We start from the raw sequence: 23,205 nt of genomic DNA, 5'->3' as shown, positions 1-23,205 counted from the left end.
AGTTGTAAAAATGAAATTTATATTGTTAGCCATCATTTACGATTAGTCGATATAACTTTGAATTGGAAAGATTATGTTGATTACATATTGAATTTAGTTACCAAAAATATTTAAATGTTATTTTCATTAACTTGAAATTTGGAAGGCAAATGGAAAATTTGTTTTAGCCAAATTGGCTTTAATCGGAAAAAAGATTTATCATTGTTTTAAACATTGGTTTATTTAGCTTATGAGTTATGTTTGTTCTGTTCAAGGGTGTATGGTTTTTAAGTTAAGCATTTAGCAAAGTTATTTGGGTGTATGTTACTTGGACACTTTCGATGCGTTATTCCCTAGTGTGGATTTTATTATCATGAAAGAGTTAGTTATTGAAATAGCTGCAATTAGATGACATTGGCTATTAAGTATATTTTGAGTGATTGTTATGATTCCTTAACATGGATGAATTTTAGAGTGCAAGTGTAATCGTTTGAGTTTTACTCTGTTTGGTAGATTTTTGGTGCTGGTTTGTAAGAGTCATTCTCGTGCCAAGATGAAATGTTGTTGAATGTAAATTTATTGTGCAAGTTGATTTGGTTAAGTTTTGGTTGTGGTCGTGGGTCATAAGGAAGAGTGGTTTTCGAGTGAGGGTTGCGTCCAAAGAGGCTACCAGGGTAACGCAAGATGGGGGTAGGGGCCAATGGAAGCCTACCAGAGTCCATACCAGCTATGCGATGACACTCTTCCCTTATGCTCACTAGTGTGTAGTCATGTGTTGGCTTAACTTGGAGCACTCTTGTGAGAATCATATTGTATGCTTATGTCTTGTGTAAGTACATGATGTATATGTGAGACCACGTGATGCTTTGTTGTGGCTTGCTTGAGGGCCTTAGTACTATCTACTAGCACGGAGGGGTGGTTCCTTGGTGGACTAAATGGTCAGGTGCTAGTGCCATTTTCCATTGGGTATTTTGTTCGTGCCTTCTTGCGATGGATTAGCTTCACAAGTACTCCACATGTTTCTCTTGGAATTCATTTCATTCCATGTTTCTAATGGATCTTTTTGTTCTTCTCGAATTAATCATGTATCTCTTGCACCCTATATGGTCATATGCATCATTTGTTTATGTTCGCCTTGCCAGCAGGATGTAATTGATGTAAACTTGTGTATTTTTCATCTTTAATTTATTAGAATGGTCCTGCACTTGAAGCGGACCCGGAGACGTAGCCCATTAGGGGTGAACACCGATATCAATTTGTGTTGTATGGTGTATGTGTTCATCTTGTTCCTTTTAAATTATGGATGTATGAATGGTATTATAGTTAAAATGTATTATGTAATTTAGGTGATATTAATCTTAATTGTATGTATGAAGTTATTAATTTAATGCAGTAATATGGATTATGATGAATGTAACTTCAGTGACATAATGTAACTAATGCCAGTTGTATATATTCAATCATGCTTAGTTGATCTCTTCTGGAATTTAATTGATATGTTCATGTGGTAATCATTCTATCACGAGTAGGTTTAATCAATCTCATTGGTAATTGGATTAATATACCTTAATGTTCATTGGATTAATCGAGTAATCTTCGTTGGAAACCCTTTAGGAGTTTGTGTTAAGTCTTTTGCTTGTGTAAATGTTATTGCAATGTTTAACTTAATGCATCTTAAAGTTCATATATTTTTTAAAAATATATATATATTGCACTCTTTTCGAGTGTTTGCAGTTGTTTCCTATAGGGTATCCTGACGGGGTGTTACACAACTTTGCATGCACAAAACAAAAAGGATAGATGATATGTTGATAGTGGTTGCTCAAGGCATATGACAGATGACAAAAGTAATTCATTACTCTTGAACAAGCAAATGAAGGGACGAAGAAATTTGGAGACAACACTAAGTAAGATATAAAAGGAAAAGGGACTCTTAGTCTAGAAAATTGAAAAACAAAAACTAAGAATGTCCTTTATGTTAAAGGGTTAAAGGAGAATATCCTCAATGTAAGTCAGCTATGTGATAAAAGACACACCGTTACATTACTTACCAAAGGATGTGAAATCAAGAAAGATGGAAAATTGATAGAAGATGCTTACAAAACATCCAATAATCTTTACATCCCAAAAGAAAGCAATAGCAAAACATGTTACATGGGACAAGGAGATGAAAGTTGGTTGTGGCATATAAGATTGGCCCATCTAAACTTTGATAATCTTGTTATGATCAGTCGCAAGGAAGCAATGGGATACATTCCAAAGATTTCAAAGCCCACATATATCACTTGCAAGCAATGTCAACTTGGGAAGCAAACTAGAGTGAGTTTTAAATCAAAGGAACACTCGACATTTTAACCATTAGAGCTCATACATACAAATCTTCGTCGTCCAACTAGAATAAGGAGCATGCAAGGAGGAAGGTATTTTTTGCTATTAATTGATGATTAGTATAAAATGACTCAGTTTTCCTTTCTAAAAGAAAAATCCGAATCTCTTGATAAGTTTAAAGCATTCAAAGCACTACTAAAGAATAAATTAGGCTTGAAGATCAAATGTCTTAGATCGAAAATAGTAGTAGAATTCACTTCCAATGAATTTGAAGATTTTTGTGAAAAACAAGGCATAAAACAATGTTCAGTTGCAAGAACTCCACAATAGAATTGAGTTGTCGAAAGAAAGAATAGAATTGTCCAAGAAATGGCTAGAGTTGTGTTGAACAAATCATAATTAATTGATATTTTTTTAAGAGATGTGATTCGCATAGTGGTCTACATCTTGAATCATGCACAAATCAGAGTAAATGATAACAAAACACTATATGAGTTATGGAAAGGAAATCCTACAACAATGAAGTGTTTCAAATTTTTTGGAAGCACATGCTACAAAAGGAGAGATGAAGAAGATCTTGGCAAATTTAATGCTAGAGCTAATGAAAGAATATTCCTTAGCTACTCTACAAGAAGCAAAGCATACAAATGCTACAACAAGAGGCTACACAAGATTGTTGAAAGTGCAAATGGGAGGGTTGATGAAGGAACACACTATGAAGAAGAAACCCAACAAGATGTTCCTCAAACAAAGGAAGTTTGGAAAGAAGAAGGAAAAAAGGAGGAAGCTAAGATAGAGGCAATTGAACAAGAAAATCCTAAAACACTATCATTAACACCACCTAAAATTCCATCTAAATTTGTCTGAAAGAACCATCCAGGAGAATTATGTTGGAATCCAAGAACACTGAGAGGGGGGGGGGATCAGTCAGTGTTCTACCGATTGTATAATTTTTCGCCTTATTAACGAATCCACTTAATAACTAGTATGCATACAGGAAAGTAACAACAAATAATAATAATGCAACCACAAGAATCAACACCATAACACAAAGATTTATTACGTGGAAAACCTCAAAGAGGAAAAATTGCGGTGGGATTGGTGACCCACAATATCTACCCACTGGCCAAATGAATACATATTACATGAGGGGCCTACACATGCAGAAAGGCCAACAACCTAGAGCACAATGCTCATCACAAAAGGAGCCTCACTTACTACAAACACCAAATATGGAGTTACAAACAAAAATCTGAACTCAAAAAATGCATATGCTATGTTGGATGAGTTCTGGTTCTAGCACTGTCTGTACCGGTTAACATTGTATCCTCCCTTACCGGTAACTTAGTTCGCTACTCAATCTCCTTAACCACCAACCAAGACCGACTACAGATCATCACATTCGCAATCTGCCAATCAAGATCGATCACATGATATTACATATCCTTATTCACTTATGTATATCAAAATAACCTAACCGGACTGACTAATATACCCTTTACAAACATAAACATAAATGCCTTATGTCGGCTTACAATCATATTTACAAAGGTGATCACATGTCGGCCTATACAAAATATAAACATTAATTTATGTGACCGTTGTCGCCTCCATGTTAAGCTTGCCGGATCAATCTCCTATGTCGGCCTATGTGTACCGGTTTCTAGTTTGTCGATTTCCTTGAATGTCGGTTATTGAACCATGAATACCGGTGAGTACCGGTTAAGTAGCCAACCAAAACTGATGTGTGTTGCCATCAATGACAACACCGTTAACCCGGGTGAGTATCAATTGCCAACAAATTAGTCATTAGATACAAAGGTTTAGACAAGGATGAGGTTTGCTAACCCAACAAAACATGCACATTTTTTCTTGCTCTCCAAAATAGAACCAAAGGGCTTTACCAAAGAAAGAGAAGATAACTTTTGGATAGAGGCCATGGAAGAGGAATTGGATCAAACCGAGAAGAATGAAACTTGGGAACTTGTCTCAAGACTTAAGGATGAGAATGTCATTTGCACTCAATAGATTTTCAAAAATAAATTGAACAAGCATAGCCAAGTTGTAAGAAACAAAGAAAGTCTTGTGTGCGAAGGATATGCTCAAGTTGAAATTGATTTTGAAGAAAACTTTGCTCATGTTGCTCATATAGAAGACCCTTGCCTATTTCAAAAACTTCAAAGACTATCAAAAGGATTTGAAATCAACCTTCCTAAATGGAAACTTGGAGAAAGAAGTGTACATTGAACAACCAGAGGAGTTTCTTCAATCAAAGAATGAGGGTTATGTTTGCAAACTAAAGAAGGCACTTTATGGACTAAAACAAGCCTAGGGGGTTTGGTGCTCAAGACTAGACTCGTATCTTCAAGAGCAAGGTTTCAAAAGAGGAATCGCGGGTAGCAATCTTTATATCAAGAATGAAGGAGATAACGTGTTGGTTGTCATAGTATATGTGGATGACATTACTTTTGGTAGCAGCAAAGACAAGATCAAATATGTAGGAGTGTGGAAGGTCAATGCTTAGTGAGTTGTCTTTCTTCTTTGAATTACAAATTTCTCAATCAAATGAAGGTATATCTATTTCACTAACCAAGTATATTAAGGAGATGTTGAAAAAAGTCGGGATGGAAGACTACAATCCAATGAATATTTCCATGGTTAGAGGTTGCAAATTAAGTAAAGATGATGAATCTCCAAAGGCTAACCAAACCCTATAAAGGTCCATGACCAATCAGCACCAAAAGAAACTCATGTTCATGTTGTCAAACGAATATTCAAATATTTAAAGGGTACTATGGATTTTGGGTTGTCATATCCAAGAGGTGAAAATTTCACCCTTACTAAATATACATATGCAGATTGGGTTGGCAATGTTGATGATAAAAGGAGCACAAGTAGAGGAGCATTCTTTCTTGATAATAGTTTGTTATCCTAGTTGACTAAGAAATATGCTTCAATTTCCTTATCTACTGCAAAGGCCAAGTATATTGCAACAACTTGTTGCACACAGGTTTTATGGATGAAGTAAACTTTGAAAGACAATAAGATTGAATATGAGCATCTCATCTTTATTTATTTTTAATAATACATGTGTTATAAACATATCAAAGAATCTAGTTATGCACTAAAAAATGAAGCATATTTTAAATATCACTTCTTGAGAGAGCAAGTACTTGAGCAACAAGTAAAGTCAGAGTATGTTGCTACTAAGGAGCAGATTGCAGACATTTTAATAAAGCCCCTTCCAAAAGAAACTTTTGAGTACCCACGGGAGAAGTTGGGAGTAATGTTGATCATAAAGATTGTAATAATTGTGATTTAGTTATTTACATTGTTATTATATGTGCAACGATTCATGCATGCAGTTGACAATGTTGGACATGATCAAATATCTTGAACAGTTGACAATGCAAAGATTTACATGTGCAGCAATCTATGTATGCAGTTGACAATGGCAAATCCTCATAACTTAAACAGTGATGTGATCCATTTTCTAGCTTGCAAAGTATAACATAATTTAGTGATTCATTAAGACAAATCTGTTGTTAGTTATAAACATAAAGGTAGCGAACCTTTGTAAAAAAGGAGACGTGATTTTCTGTAAGGCAAGTCAGCGATTGGTGAAGAATAAGACATGTCTCTTCAAGGAATGGCTTTTCCAAAAGGCGTGACCTTTAATAGATAAAAGTATAAATAGATATGAAGCATAGTGCTAAGAGGTATGTTGAGTATTTTGAAGACAATCAAGTATATATGTACACTGGAACTATATAAGGCTATACATGAGAAGATTATTTTAGAATTGAGGAGAAGAATATGAGGAGTTTGTAGCAAATTTTAAAGAGGAGATTGTGGTCACCTTGTGGCAAACCTATCATCAATTCATAACAGATCTGTGGAAGATATTATAGCAGAATTTAGAAAAAAATTGAAATTGAAGTTGGTGCCTCATATTGAAGTTGGTGCTTCATATTGGTGACATTGATGCCTCATATTGGTGAAGTTGATCCTTTATATTGGTGAGGTTGGTGCCTCATATTGTAGGGGTTAGTACATCTAGTAGGTTGGCACCTACAAAGTTTGTATAAATAAGATTAATATAAGCAATATTTTGTCATAATTTTCTCCCACCAAGAATTCTACATAAATCTTGTGTTCCTTTGTGTTCTTGCTAGATCTTGCATGTGTGGTTAATTTAACTTTATTAAGTATATCTCTTGTATCTAATCAAGTTTTGAGAAGTAAAAGTTTGTTGATATACTCATTCACCTCACTCCCCTTGTGTGCTCTTCAATTCCTTTGCGAGGAGAAAGAAGAGATGGGATGTTATATACAAAATTGTAATGTTTGTTAATAAAAGTAAACAATTCAATGTCTTGTAAAAATTGAGCATATATATCTAATAGTAATGTGTAGAGAATTTAAGTATGATATTTTGTGAGGATTCAACTTACAAATTGAACATATATATCCAATAGGAATGTGTATAGAACTTATACATGACGTTTTATGAGAATTCAACTACACAATTGAATTGCACTAAATATTATATTTTGACATGTCTCAAGATATATACCTCATACTTGTCCATCTGCATTTAAATCCAAACCTACTATGCTTGCAGCCTATACTATAATGTTTTGTCAAGTCTAAAGAGTTGGGTTGCCCTTGGATGGTCTGTCAAAATTCAAATTCAAATTGCTATGAATAGGAGACCCGTTTATTCTTTTGTATTGTCTTGGATTTTGATATTCACAATAAATAAGCAATAAGTATCATAAATTACTTTTGATGGTATATATAACTTTGGAAATGTTAGACAAAATGAAATAAACAAGGTAATTAAGTAATGAATAAACCAAATTCTAGTTAGAGATTGATAACTTAAAACTCAACCCTATTTGCACTTTTGAAGACACTGCATCATCATGGTGACAAGGAGAACCTCTACTCCAGCATGGTTAAGGTGTGTTACATAGGAATGTATACCACTCATGATCCCTTCTCGTCAGTTGATCTCTATGCTTCATTTCTTCCATGTTTGAGACTTGTTTCAGTTCACCTAATCTCACTATCACATCTTAACTTTGCCTACACAATGTTTCGCTTGCTCTGGTCAATACAAAGTGGCCTTCGCATGTGATGAAATCATCTGGTGCTCAATGTGCATCTTCTTCCTATATTCTAACTTAAAATAGCTGGTTTTTTGGTAGATTTTATCCATATTAACCTATGGAAATTACAAAATATATCTTTACTTCCTCAAAAGGAAAACCCTATTTTACTATTTGCATCCCCGTTCCTGTCTAACACAGAATCCAGTTGAAGAACACTGTTTTTGTTACAAGCTAATACCATTTTTTTCTTAACATGACAAGAGTAGCAAGGTTGAGATCATATCTACTTGCAATTTTTTACAATAATATAAGGGATGTTGATTTTTAATGTGCCATATACGTTTGACCTTTAGAACAGTCAAATGGACTTAAGACTATTTTTCCAGCTTGAATTGGCAATACAAAATGCACTTACATTTTTTATTTAGCCAGATTAAAAGTATTTCCACACATCAAATATAGGATTGCAAAAATAAAGGTAAGTTATTTTCCATATTTAAGGTCATAGCCAATTCTAATTATAAACAGGCCTTATTATGGCGACAAATGGATTCATTCAAGAAATAATTTTACCAATCTGGTATTCAGTGTGTGAAGACTGTGTCATTCCTTCTGGGCGGTCTGTCAGGTATTGTACCTATAGAAAAGAAAATATTAAATTAAACACATAAATTAACCAGGCTCTTTTCAAGGCTAATAAGTGCTGAAAGCACAAATCAGAAAAGCATTACAAAAGGAGAGTGAAATAAATCTCAAAGATATAATGGCAGTTCCAATTTTGGAGTTCTGGACCTGGTTTGAATTTTGAGGCCTCGTGCCGTGCTAATTCTGGAGGCACTGGGCTGTTGCTTTGAATGAGCATCTACAAAAAAAAAATATTCCATTGATTGTCAGTCTATTACAATACATACCTTGATTCTATTAGGAAAATCCAAACATAGAGATGCAAAATGTAAGAGAAAAGCTTGGTAAACAGCAGAGATTGCTTATGCTTAGCAAAAGCATTTGATACCTAACTGGATTGTTATAATTGTCTTTTTCCCTGTCTAGCTCATTGTCGGATGCATGTTATTAAAAAATGACTTCTATGAAATATCAGAATAGTTTAAGAAATGCTAAAGCAATAGCAATCTCAATGATACTGTTCACCTGTTTTAAATCGTAGAACACATCACTGTCATAGTGTGTCAGGAATGTAGTTGCCACCCCTGTCTTGCCAGCACGTCCAGTACGCCCTAAAACATGCAGTAAAACTCAAGTAACAATCCGTACATGTGACAACATAATGATTATCAAATACATTTCATAATATCAGAGTAATTTTCAACTCGCATACCAATACGGTGGGTGTACATTTCAATGTTTGATGGCATGTCAAAATTGATCACATGTGCAACATCCTGCAATCAACATCCAAAGATTAATTGTGTTTAAGAGTGTCAAGAGCCTCCTTTTAATAAACAAAATTTGCAATACTTACGAAATAAAATTTTACTGCTACAGCAAAAACCAATACAAACATTAATCAAGTATATAAATGCAAGCAAAGGTGACATCTATAAAAATCATATGTTAAGTGAAATTTAATAAACCAGCATTTACATTAATAGCCATTAAAGATGGATCATGACACTATTGCAGGCTTGAATGGGGCATAAAAATCATCATAATGTAACTTCTGTAAACCAAATACATAGTTTCAAGTTCAACTTTCAAGATGGAAAAGTTGCAATGCAAGAAAACCAACTCTGGACTTGCAATGATGTATTTTAGGTAAAGAACATCTACCATATATAGCTATGATAATAAATTGACCGGAAAATGAAAAATGTTTGATTACAGGAATGTACGAATTAGTTTGAAGAATAGGGCTTTATGGAAAGATTGAAGCAGCAATCTCTAAATGTATTTTCATAGGAAGTTAAGGAGAATAGATAAGTGATTGAAAAACAATCTGAGCTAAGTTACTGATTCGGGTATGGGTACGGGTACAGATTCGTGGATACGTGTTGTGACCTTTTCACACATCGCCCCATTGCTAACGGGGACCCCCTCTTTTCCTACTTCTCGTGTTGTTTTGGTTAGGGTTTTGGTTCCTTAGTGGGCAATTTTGTGCTTCATGTGCCCGAGTCTCAAAGTTTTGATCATGCCTAGTGTTGTTTAGGGTTTTTGAAGTTACAGGATCAAGAACGTAAAGTTTAGATTTTGATGATCCTAGTTTTGTCTAAATGTTGACCCCCCTTTTTTGGAGCGTTAACGTATTTTTAAATGTCCTCATCGGTGATTTTAAGTGCTAAGGTGTTTCAGGACCTTTTGGAGTTGTTTTCTCGCTCCTAGAGAGTTATTCAAGTTGATTTCGCACTTTATCCCGATAAATTTCCTTGTGTTACGCTCCATTTTCTGATAAATTTGCCTAGGTCCAGTTGAGTTTTATTGAGTTTTGAAGTTTCTAAGTGATTCTGAGTGGAAAAATCATCATTTTCCGGATAAAAATCCATATCCTAAGGGTTAAAAGGTCAAAATTCCATACTAGAGGTGCTTTTCCCCTCATATTCCTGACTACCCATGGTTTTCCCCTCTCAGAATCCAAACTGGACATGGATTTCCCTTGGAATCCAAACTTGCTTCATTTTTCCACCACTGTGAATCCATACTAGGGTCGTTTTTCCATTGGATGCATTAAATTTTGACTAAGTGTCAGGATTTGTCCTGACTACCCATGTTTTTCCACCAGGGAAGTATGGATGGAATTGCGGATGACATTCCACACCTGGGTCGATTTTCCACTAGGTCTTTTGTGACGAGTTTTGAGGATTTTTATGCAGACTCTCAGTCCAGACTAAAGGCGATTTTCCACTTGGAGCATTTTTTATGATTTTGAGTCCAGATTTTCATCCAAACTAAGGTCAATTTTCCCCTAGCCCCATTTTGCATGCATTTTGATGGATTTTGTTGGGAAATTTTGTCCATACTTAGATCGATTTTCCCTTATGGGGAATAGTTTCACGTTTTAAATGATTTTGATGGGATTTTTTAATCCCTACTTGGATCGATTTTCCCAAGTGGCTCAAATTTTGGTTTAAATTGCAATATTTTAATAAAGAGAGTCTTGTTTTAATTGTTTTTAATAAAGCAACGACTATTTAATACATTTAAAAAACAATTAAATGATTTGCAATAAGCATTTAATATTTTAACCTTCTAGAAGCAAATCGGTTTCACCAAAGAAAGTATAAGAACAAGTATTTATCCCACATTGCTTGTGTGGTGAGATTTGATAGTGAAAGTGAGTTCAAATAGAGAGAAGTCCAGCATTATTTTATTATTAAGTTTGCCAGGTGTTTCCATGCAAGGGCGATTTTCTCTCTTATTGGCGATTTTTGATGGAGTGTTTTGGTGAAGAGGTTGATTGAAGACTTATGTTTCCTCCATTTTTCCAGCTTGGCAAATCACTTAATCGCTGCCATTGTATTCAGATTTCCGATTTTTTTTGGAAATGGCGATTTTTCTCTAGATTGGTGACTTTCATGTTTGGTGACTTTCCTCCAAATTTTTTGGCGATTTTTGCTTGGGTGAAATCCACCATTCTACTTGCTGTTATCAAGGTGATACCGCTGCCATTGAAGACCCCCCCCATACCACGATTTTGGTAAAGTCCGCCATTTTGGGTGAGATCAGCGATTTTCGTGAAGGGCGATTTGTTCTTGCATTCCAAAACTTTGACAATTTTCCTTGATATCGCCATTCTACCTGCTGTTCTCAGACCATTGTTGGCAGATTGCGTGCACATTGAAGACATTTTTCAGATTTGAAGATGGCGCCATAGCTGATAAAAATTCGATTTTCTTTGGCAAGTGTGTTGAAGCATATTTTGATGGATTCCTTCCACATTTGATACCGCCATTGCTTCTTAATTGCTGTCCTTACCTCAGATCTGAACTTAAACGCCATTATTGCAGCGAGAGTGAGCTTCGTTGTTGGCTGTACATTCATTTTTCAGACTTAAACTTTCATTGCCAGCCAACTCCAAACTTAACGGTTTGCCTTTGGGAGAGTTTTCAAGCCATTTTCAGTCAATCACTCGACCATTTGAGGGCTGTTACAGGTCTGCAACTTCGCCATGGCTGCTTGTCCTCAGAAAATTTACCTCTTACCAGCCATACCATTTTTCCCGGATTTGATTTGCTTTCATTATCTAAGTTGTTGTCCATCAAATTTATGCACATTTAGGTGATTGCAACTTGTTTTGAAAGGCTAATTTGTACAATTGCAGGTTGTCTTCAGACTTTGTTGACCTCCATTGTTGACTTCGGAAGGTGTCCTCAAACATAATTTTGTGTGAAAAGACCATCTTTCATGCCTTTCCTTAGTCACTCTTAATCCAGTATACTCCTTTACACTATAATTTGCACAAAATTTCCAAGTATAAGGAGGTGTTAATTTCATGAGGGTTTCATACCTTGATCTTGGCACATTTTGTATTTAAATTGTTAAAATCTACCTAGAGTGTGGACTATTTTCCTGATTTTCATACCCTAATTGGTCTAAATCATCAAGAAGTTAGGAATTTTATTAATAATATTGTATTTTTTCCTAAGTTCTAACTTCAAGCTTCGTACAGGTACAATGTCGAAGTCTGGATTTAAGGAAAAGAGAGAACAACAGAGGATTGTGGAGACTGGATTCTATCCACAATCCAAGATGTCATCCAGATGGAAGGAGATTACGGATATGAACATGCATTTCCTGAGCTTGAGCCTGATGCGACAGGGGATGTTCAGAGTTGGAAATCAGATTCCTTCCCTAGCATATGTAAACATTATGAAGAGTGGTATCTTTCAAACTGCTAGATTCCCACAGTCCATACAATGCAGTGACCTTATCCTGGAGTGTGCACGATGTTATGATCCTCGCTCGCGAATGATCAAAACTCCTAGGGGCGTTGTCATTGCTTACCTTGCTGAGGATGCAATTGGTGAGGTGTTTGGAATTCCACGTGGAGCAGATATGAAGAATGTAACTAAGGATGAATATGAAGATCGATACACGAAGAAGATGGATGCGTGTAAAAATGTAGTGAATAAAGAGTGGATGATCGAGCTTAGGCTTCATCATTCCAAGGCTCCCGATACACCATGTGCACAGACTTCAAAGAGGAATATAGTGACTTAGCATTCCTACTTAACAGAGTGATGGGGATGCCGCAAGGTGCAATATACAATGGATGGATGTTCTACTTCATCCAGGATTGTCTTAGAGGGACGTTGATAAATTGGTCTAGAATCATAAGTGACAATTTGGACTTTCAGCTGAGGAATGTAGAGCGGTCCAAGTCATTCGCAAGTCATTCGCCATGGCTTCCTACTTGGTATACCTGCTTGCATGGTTTGTTACATACAAAGGATTGATATGCAGAGGTGAAGTCGAGAATGGGCAAGGACAATTCAGGAATTATGAGTGCTATCCCCAGTTGAACATGTGTAGAATTTAAGATTAGAAGAGAGTGAATGATGTGTTCACAATGTACATCATGCGGATGCTGCAAGGCGGAATCCATAGGAGGTTGTCCAAGGAGGCAACAGAGCTAATAGAGAAATATGGATCGTGGTATATACAGTTTCCCACTTTCAGGTACCTTAGGATTCATGGGTTTCAATCCGAACCCTATTGGCTTCCTAGGTATCCTTCTGACAGAATGATCTTGTTGGAAGTTTTGAGACAACTTCTAGAGTTTGATTCCATTAAGAAAGAGAACCATAGGACAGGCATGACATTCCCTATTTCAGTTGGGAAGACATTGGAAGTTTGCCAGTCTGCCTTAGCCGCCAGCACTGCGAGTGAGGAGCTTACATTCTATCGATTTGCAATCTTCAAGAAAAGAGAAAGATTTGATCTAGATAAGAAAGTTGGAAGTATCGGGGGAAAGAAGTTCATCCACAAGACGGACATAGAAGATTATTGGGCCAACCTGATGGACGAGCAGACAGCGAAGAGACGAATGTGGTCCAGAATGTAAGTGGATCTCATGAGGAAGTGTGGACTTTTTCTCATTCCTCATCAGGTGTTAGATGATAGGGATCATATGCATCCTAAGTATGAAAATGAAATGAAGGTGACCTTATTGCCTAATTGGTTAGAATCAGAAGAGATAGATTTAAAGATATTGATGAGAGAGGTCTTGAGTTTCTCCCGTACATGGGTGGATATTCAAATGAATAAGTTAGTTGATATGAGTGTTTCCTTCACTTATGAAAAGATGAAGCCAGAAGAATCTACTTCTGAGGATGATCAAAGGACTATCAATGATGTCAGGATTCATGCAGATGAAGAGAATCAACCTTCCAAGAGAAAGAAAAACATGCCAGGAGGAGTCAAGGCTAGAGGGAAGAAGATTGAGGAGGTCAAGAAGAAGAAGCAAAAGACTATCATTCCTTCACCCCCTCTCAGTGTCTCATCAATTAAGGAAGTTGAAATAACAAAACATAATAAGGAGACCTAGCAATGGTCCAACACAGTGATACTACCAAAGAATATTCAGGATTTACATGCCACAACAACATCTACTCCACCAAGTGAGAATGATGATCAGTCGAGATCCCCTACTGTCCTTTTGGAGGTAAGTTTGGGAAATGAGATATATGATTTGACCAAGAGTAATCCTAATGATGATGATGATGTTATCTCGGCATTGAGAGGGCTTGATCGAGATATGTGTCTCAATGATGGTATGGAGATATCTGCTATTCCTGATTGGCTAATGAAAAGTATGGAAAAAAGTAAGAAGATGATAGAGGTACAGCCTATTGATAACATTGATGACTACTTAGCTAGGAACAATAAGGAGAAAGAACCCAAGAGAGTTGAGATACTGTCGCGCATAGCTAGAGATGAGACAGGAATGCGGATTGCGCAGGTGGTTGTTCCTATTAAAGGTGTGACGGCAGACATTGCTACTCCTATGGATTTCCAGATTACTTCAGTTGCCCTTGGCCGTACTACAAGAGAGCAAGAGTTTCAGAAGGTTGGTGATAACCTTAGGGTGATCAGCGCAAGGTTAGATAGAGAAATTGAAGAGAAGGAGAAGTACAGAGAAAAGAATATCAGACTTAGAGAGTATATTGCGGGGATATGCCATGAGAATCCCACCCTTATTTCCCCTATTGCGGTTGATCATGGACTACATTCACACTATGAGGCAATGAGAGATACACTCTCGGAGGTGGAGAAGTGGATTGAAAGTGCAAGAAAACAAACGGATGATTTCCTTACTTAGTTTGTCCAGGCATATGATAGGACAACAAGGCTCATGTTTAGAATCCAATATTTGGAGGGAGTTTGGGAAGAATTTCGGCCTATCCAGGAGAAGGCTATTCCATGCCTCAGAGCTTTGAAGAAGATTCCTAAGTCCACGTTGATTAGCGAGAGCATTGTGCACAGTGGGGACAGGTACGATTTCCATGGCGATTTCCATGGTTGGTATTGTTCATTGGTCGTGAAGAAATCAACTTATGAGAGCACCCAACTGAGTTGTACAGAGATGGAAGGATTGATTCAGGACATTCAGATGAAGATCCTTGCCTCAATTGAGGAATTATTGTGTGTTGATGTTAGTGATGCTAGTGGTTTACACTAAGCCGAATTAAGAGACAAGATGAAACTTATGTATTTTTGTCAGTTGGACTCTTTCAAGAAGAGTCAGATGGATGATTTGGTCTCTTTGTTGATTCATGTTCATAGTTCGCAGAAGCTCATGCCAGATTGGGAGAACACTTTAGACGGTTGCTCGAATTCATTGGACGTGATTGATTTGCAGCAAGATACCTTACCTAGCAATTCCATGGAGTTAGATTCTGTATTGGCTAGATTCTTGGAGTATGCTGGAGGAGAGAGATGAAGGGAGGAATCTTCTAGAAGATTCTGTATTGGATGACTAGGTATCTTTCTATTAGGCCATATGTTGGTGGCACCATTTTTTATGTAAACCCTAATTAGAGCAATTCTAGGGTTTTGTTGGCATGATCTTGGCACTTGATTTAGGTTTAATCTTGGCCATCCATTTTGTAAGAGACTCTATATATACCTCATTGTCTCTCATTTGTAAGAGAGTTTTTATAGAATTGTTGGTATATGTTGCAGCTATTTGAATCTAAATCATTGTTCAATCGTTGGTGATTTTGCTCTTCAAATGTTGTCTTTGCATTCATGGTTTTCAATTCCTCCAAGTTAGATTAGAATTTGTTTTCATGTTTATTAGATTGAGTGAAAGATTTGTTGAATATATTTGTGTGGAATCCTTAATCCATACCACTAGCCTCTTGCCTCTGGTAAGTGCGCCTTGTGTGGTTGACTGGAAATTTGAGTAAGCTTAACTTCAACTATTACGCGTCCCTTGACAAGCATCAACTTAGATGGCGTCAATGTTTGATGGTAATAGTTTGAAAATCCTTGAGTATACCTTAGACGATTGCACTAAGCTTGTCTCAATACCTATTTGTGAGACCCTGCCTAGTTTGATTCCACTAAACTTGTTCATCATTTCCTACATTCTTGGGCTTGGAATAGATTTCATAAACCCTATTCCATTTACCCATTTTTTAGTAAGAATTAAGTCTGGAACTCCATTGCTAAATCCTAAGTTGTCAGCACACCTATTCCACATATTTCATGATCAAAGAAGATAATCGTAACATTTGTGTAAGTCCCCAAGTGAACATAGCAATTCACATCAACCATTGAGTTACCCACTCATCAAGACCTAACATGTAGAAACCTTGGAATCATTTTAGTTGATCTTACCCTTAGCATCTGAGGTGATTTTGTTCAAGAGAGGGTAAATTACCTTGGTATTTTATTCTGAAATGTTATGTGCATAAAACACACATCAACAGTACGGGTAAGAAAATTTCCTTGGGTACAAGTACGGGTACGTCTGTGTATATGTGTGTGTGTGTGTGTGTGTGTGTTCAAACATCAAATTTATAAAATCTAAACTATATCAGTGTATAACTATAAGAAGAGTGATACTCATAAATCCATAATTGCCAATAAATATCAAAAAATAGAATGTTTTGATGCCTCGTTCATAATTTGCAAAAATGAAATTACTCAAGTCTCAAAATGTCATTACACAATGAAAATTCAAATTATAATCTATTTTAATATTCATGTTCTTTATCAGAAGCATCAAGGTTAATATCAACATTAGGTTCAACTTCATTTGAACCACAATCAATTGAATTGCCACCACCTCTAGCTGTGTCAAGTGCTGAAGTTGGTTCAATTTCATTTTTCAAACATTTGACAAAATGCCAAATCATTAACAACTCAAGGAAATTGATTTCACAAAACATAAGCAAACAGCTGCTACATATGCATAACGTAAATCGACTGAAATCAATCTCAGTTTTGCTGATATAAAGTTTACTAACCCCGTGTTCATAGGTATAGCTCACAAATGCAACTGAAATGATATTTAATAGCTTGCTTGCCAGCATATTCTGATAAAAAATGCTGTCACAAAGTTGTGTGAGTGAAATTGAGGTTTTAATTTATGAAACTATGCTTGGGTATGGCCCTTGGTACTTCCTGTGTGCCTGGGTTCTTGTGGGTTCTTCACAGAAGGACCCACAAAGAACCACGACATCCAGGAAGAACCCAAGATGTACCCAAGCCGTACTCGTACCAGGACCCAAGCTAAAACAAAAGAACCATGTATCTTAGAATCCGAGGCAAGAAGATGATGAAAACGGATAAAAACTCTGACACAACATAAGGAAGCACAAAGTAGCAAAGGGAATAGTGAACAAATGTTACAATCCTTTACAAAAGATTAACATTGAAATTAAATGGGGCAGAAAATGGAATCCCAAGATCATCTGTTGATAGGAGAATATTTAAAGATGATATATGATAGCCTATGTTGGGATATTTGATTCACACTGGGATTGATACTAATAACTGGGTATAAGGTATGATACTAGTGAAAGGACTCGAGATTCTTAAGCAGACGAGATGGCCAAAATTGGGAGTTGGAGATGTTTGACTAATGAAATAAAAAGGGAATTTAGAAATGAAATATTGTTGCATATACATCAGATGGAGCAAAATGAAGGAAGCACTTCTCATTCTCAAAAGATCAAGAAAATGTTTAATCAATAATAGATTCTTTGAAGGTAGCGATATGGAACTTTCTATGCATAGATATATTTAGATAAGTGATCAATATGAAGAAAAGGGACAAATTCCAAGCTTTTACTAACATTGTAAAGAAATAATGTATAGAGATTTATGTATAGATCATAGTTTTAGGACTTGGACTCTACTCAAACTTGGCAGCCCAAAATTTTGAGTTGGACTTGGGACTCATGGACTCGGCAAAAAAAACCTCATAATTACACAAAAAAATAAAAGAATCTAATGCATTTAAAAACACAAAAGTCTAATTTGACTATCAATTTGTCATAATTCAAACATTACACATATCATAGGATCCTCGTTTCGAAGTCAAGCCATACACTCTAATACAACAAAATTAAATAATAAATGTATAATAGCAGTATAAGTGTCTACATATGAGGATATGTCAAAATAAATAAAAAACAAATACAATCTACATCTTCCTTTTTCCCCTCCTATTGTAACTTAATTTTTCAAGCCTCAAAACTAGAAGGTAAGTCGATATCAAAATGATGATAGATTTTTCTTCAAAAGTGTCTTCATTTTCCTCCATTGCATCCAATTTTGCTAATCCTCTCTCCAATTCTACAAGATCTTTCATCATTTAGGGGGACATCATTTTGTTCACCAATAGTCCATTCACCATAACAATCATTTTTGACTCCTTGAAATTTCTCTTCTCAAATCATCTTCTTGCTATGTTGATGCTTCATTGGGTGAAATGGGCGAATAAGAGCAAAAAATGACCAAAAAAGATGAATTTTAACTTAGAAATGCATGACTATTATGTTCAAGGGCCACAAGAAACTGGCTTAGGAATCGGTGATTCTTGGAGAGGACTTGGCCAAGCACTCTCCAAGACTCGACCAGACTCAACAGGTGAGTCTGGTCAACTCGACATGCAAGTCTGGTCGACTAGACACGCAAATTTGGTCGACTCGACATGCAAGTCTGGTCAACTCAACACAACCAACTTAGGGACTTGCAAGTTTGGCAAGCCTTCTAGAGCACTTGCTAAGTCCTCAAACGATGGTATAGATGCCTATAACTTAATTATGCACATTACGAAGTTGGTCAAGTCATTCCCTACATAACCCTATGAAGAAAAACATGTATACTAGCTTACGAAATAACCATAATGCAAAGACTAAAAACATACCACAAGATTGCACAAGATATGCTCTAGGAAAAGCCTATCCTCCAAAAATCCACATTCAAAGAATTATTCAATAATGGTACGTTACAATATACTTATAAAGTCTCCATGAATATTGCTGAATCATCAAACTTCTCCAATGCATCCTCCATGTGTCCAATCATAATGGGTAACCACACATCCCATGTCATGCTTCATATATGCACTGTACAAGAGAACACAATACAAATGATATGCAAGCCAACCAACCAACCAACTAGCCAACTTCAACCACTAACCCTATGCTTGCTTTTATAAATTCAAGCTCACACAAAACAACCAAGTGGTATATGTAAAACCATGTGTCTCAAAACCATGAGAGCACAAAACCATTGACCTCAACATTTACTTTTTGGTACTAAGCTTTCCCAATATTAAATATTTTTTCAAAGTGCACCCCACAACAAATATCTAACCAAAGTTAAATATAACTTTACAAGTGGGCCCAAATAAATATTCATTGTGGCTAAACATATCTCTAGAGATGCACCACAAATAATATTTATTTCACATAATAATAACATTTCTTTCTTGTGAAAGGCGTACAACACCCTTTTGCTAACATTTGCTCACTTGTCTACATTCCATAAGGATCAATCGATGAAATACATCATGATAGCCATCCATGAAACTACATGAATCCCCAACATGCTCTTGTGCTCCATCAAGACACTTGTAATAACATCTAATATGGCCACCATCTCAAGCAAGAACTCCTCTCATCCTCCAACATACCACCTATGGAAGGAGAGGAACAAGCCAAGGTGAAGATTCATCAAATGCAAGAACACAAGCATCAAATCCAAGTGATAAAAAAGGCTCTTAGCTGCTGCTAAGGAAAAAAAACATGATTGGAGATAGCAACCACAACAAATGCTAATTAATTTCTAATCATCCATACCTGCAAAGCTATCCAAAAGCACTGTTAGAACTCGTGCCTATGACATATCCAACCCACAAACCACAATCACAAGCTCCATGTGTAGAACTTGTCAATGAAGAACATATACATCCAAGAACTCCCACTGCATGTGACAAACCACCCTATATTTTTATTTTTTTATTTTCAAATATAAAATGCATATGCAACACCTTCACACTTTTTGATCACCTAGATCTCGAATGGGGCAAGGTGAAAGCATATAGTGCTTTGACCACACTACTAACTACAATGTAAGCAAACATAATCAAATCGCAACAAGCCAACTATAGCACGCAGGTGGCACAACCAACCTCAATCAGCACTTCTTCAGTGAACAACGTGCATTAATGCAAGCTATTGGTAGAATGTCTAAGCTGGTTCAAACCAAAATGATTTATTACACCATTGTGTTCAAGCCAAAATGGGATAATGAAATACATTGGGTTAGGTGATGAACTGACCAAGACCTATTAACATGATATGCATATAAACTAATAGTAAACAATCCAGTTTTACAAAATAAAATGCATATGAACTAGCGGTAAACCATTCAATCTTACAAAATTAAATGCATACTAATGTATACCCTTGACATTACTACCATCCAAGGTTTACAAGACAAATGTGGATGTGCTACAAAATAACATAAATGATTGATATACTACTGGAATGAGTCTGATATAATATTATGATTACAAAATCAGACTGCTCTAATAACATAAATTAGTCAATAAAAGACTCGAAATGAGCATGGAATATCATACCCAAAATGTGTGTTCATCTACCCAGCTGAAGTATACATTACAAGATAGTGCTGATACAGCTATGTACTGCTGTCACACTGCCAAAATCAGAACTGATGCATATTGAGAATATTCTGTAATCACCTTCAGATGTTGCAACAACCACCCATTGTCAAAGAAAACAAGCCTAACCACTGAACAACAATTGAAAATGCATCCCAAACACACCAAAATCTTACTCTCAAATCATCTAAAAACTCAAGTAAATATTACCAAAACAAACGAGCAACAAACTCTTGTTAAAACACATCAAAATTTTCCATCTTTGACCCCAACTAGAACAAACTTCACTTGGAGCACAAATGTGATTTCCAAGTGAAATGACCATATCCAATTACATGGGTTTCTATCCTCGAAACTGGTATTCCAAGAGGGTTACGTCCTCAAGAAAAATGAAGAACACAAGTTCTTGCTTAGAGAGAATAGGAAATAGAAAAAACACAGTAACCCTTGCTCTCAAAACCCAACGTCCTTTTATAACATTTTTCGTTGCTTTTTTATTAAAAGCACCTTTTTCATTTCTTTTTTCAAAACAACTTTTTTTTGTTTTATTGTTGCTTTTTTAATAATTAAATGTAAGCTATCAATTAAAATATTGAAACGTAACTTTTGACAACTTAATTATTTAAATTATTTTCCCTTTTCCAATGACAATTAACTTACATAAAAACCTTGCAAAATATGCTAATGGTTAAACAATTGCTCACATATAAGGAGGCATTACAATATGGGTAATGTCAAATCTGAAAATAGATCAAGGCATATCAAGTCTACCTCAACACCCATACCAAGGTGTGTAGTAACAAAGAACAACCACAATGATTCACACATGCAACAAAAATTGCTACATACTCTCACAAGTCACCATAACTCTCCCAAATCCACCACACCAAACAATATGAACATGAACGTTTGGGAAGTAGCCATAAAACAAGGAGAGAAAACCTATAAACCATATCACATAACATGTCCTACCAACACCTCAAAGTGCTAAGATGTGTCATGAGAGACGTCCTTCACAACCCCAACTTAAAAGCCTTAAAGCCACCCAATTGTGCAATCTCATGGATCAAACAAAACATATATGTCTCACTCAACAAACCAAAAAATTTGCAACTTGGAAAAAATTCAGCAAAAACTCAGTTAAAAAAACTCGACAACTTTCTTTAGAAACACTATTTTTGCAAAAATCAATGACAAAATGTATCCAATGAGAGTACATAAATGAGTACAAAAGTGTTTTCTATTAATGGATTCATTTGAATACAAATTGACTACAAAATCACATCATCATGCGAAATCATGATACAATAGTTAGCTAGCAACTATTATTAATTTATGATGGTTGCCTTTGAAAATCATCATCATTATTCATAAGCTGCATACTACAACACTTTATATCTTCCTTTTCCCCAGTCTAGTGAAACCTTAGTGAGAGTGTTCTAATCCTTGCACTCCGTTGCAATGCCTCGCTTGAAATTGAAGACTGTGTTTGAATCTTTGATACTGATAGTATGATATTTCATCGTTGACCAATGATATTATGATAGTGATAAGGATAATTGTTAAAGTTGTTGATTGTGGTCTCTACTCTCAAACTCCTTCATTGTAATAAAATTTCTTATATTACAAGTGTTGGAAGCATGAGCTTGTATAGTTGTCATTGATGTCAAACCTAGTTAACCGGATGGATGTTGGTTCGGATATGTTCTTGGTTGTTGCAGTTGTGTTTGTGTTGTAGATTGTGTTCAGTAATTTTGGTGTTAGTTGTGGCATTTTGTTTTGTAGTTGTCTTTGTTCTCTAGCAGGAAGTGTGTTTGTTAGAATGGTTTGGGAAGCCTTTGGTGCCCTCCAGATATGTTGCAGATTGTGTTGCGGTTTAGTGGACATAGTTTCATGGCATGTCTAGTATTCTCAGTATGTTTCTCAAATGATTTCTTTGTTCCACAAGAGAGCTTTATTAATTTATGTTGGAGATATTCAATTATGTTATGATTCGGTGTTGGATCATATTCTTTTGGTCCAGCTATGAGTTGGAAGTTGTAATGAGATGTTGTTATGGGTCTCACCATGGCGCATGGAGATCCACATGAAGTATTTTGCTTCGAAAGATATTTTGTGGCCAACTAATTTCTATATCTAAACGTTATGTTTGGTAACAACTTGGGAGAATGTATTAGCATGTGTGGATCATTGTATTAATCCAAGGTTGCACGGGTACGGAGGTACTTGGAGACTTTGGAGACTGGTGCTGGTACTGGTACGACTATTTTTTAAAAATAGGAGACGTGGGTACTTGGAGACACCAATTTCTTTTAAATATAATTTAATAATTTATAGAAATTCTGAAAATATAATGACATTGAACATTAAATATAATATAATAATTTAGTAATGGCTGTTGCAATGTTTTAAGAAATCCTTGTGACCTGCATTTGTTTTGAGCATTGTTTTTTAATCCGTTTGTACTACATTTTGATTATTTTGTTGCCCATGTTTTGTTTTTTTTTAAACATTTTAAGGTTTCCTTTTTTTTTTGTTTGGCTTGGAGACAGTGGGACACGGGCGGATACATTAGCGGGAAGTCTCCTCTCTATGGAGACGTTTCCAACCAAGTTTCTGGTGCGGGATACGCGTTCGAGTCTCCAGTATGAGTACCCAGGGGCTGCGTACGAGTACCCATGC

General features: G+C 36.0%; 1 protein-coding gene across 5 annotated transcripts in view; it reads right to left on the bottom strand.

Annotated features, from left to right (window-relative positions):
• Window positions 1-3,344: 3,344 nt before the first annotated feature.
• LOC131034934 (DEAD-box ATP-dependent RNA helicase 21) overlaps window positions 3,345-23,205 on the bottom strand; it is a 223,990-nt gene continuing 204,129 nt past the window's right edge. For 4 of the 5 annotated variants that reach the window (XM_059221467.1, XM_059221468.1, XM_059221466.1 and 1 more), the window contains 4 exons: window positions 8,761-8,824; window positions 8,574-8,659; window positions 8,217-8,286; window positions 7,788-8,061 (listed from right to left, as the gene is read on the bottom strand). In XM_059221467.1, the coding sequence (XP_059077450.1) occupies window positions 8,009-8,061; window positions 8,217-8,286; window positions 8,574-8,659; window positions 8,761-8,824 (273 nt within the window). In that variant the 3' untranslated portion in view covers window positions 7,788-8,008. Of the gene's footprint in view, window positions 3,717-7,787; window positions 8,062-8,216; window positions 8,287-8,573; window positions 8,660-8,760; window positions 8,825-23,205 lie in introns of those variants that run through there. The other variant, XM_059221469.1, reaches the window with a different exon arrangement.

This window comes from Cryptomeria japonica, chromosome 5 (assembly GCF_030272615.1).
Source record: "Cryptomeria japonica chromosome 5, Sugi_1.0, whole genome shotgun sequence".
Taxonomy (NCBI): Eukaryota; Viridiplantae; Streptophyta; class Pinopsida; order Cupressales; family Cupressaceae; genus Cryptomeria; species Cryptomeria japonica.
Note: the sequence above shows the minus strand (reverse complement) of the source record. Positions and strands in the feature narration are given on the sequence as shown.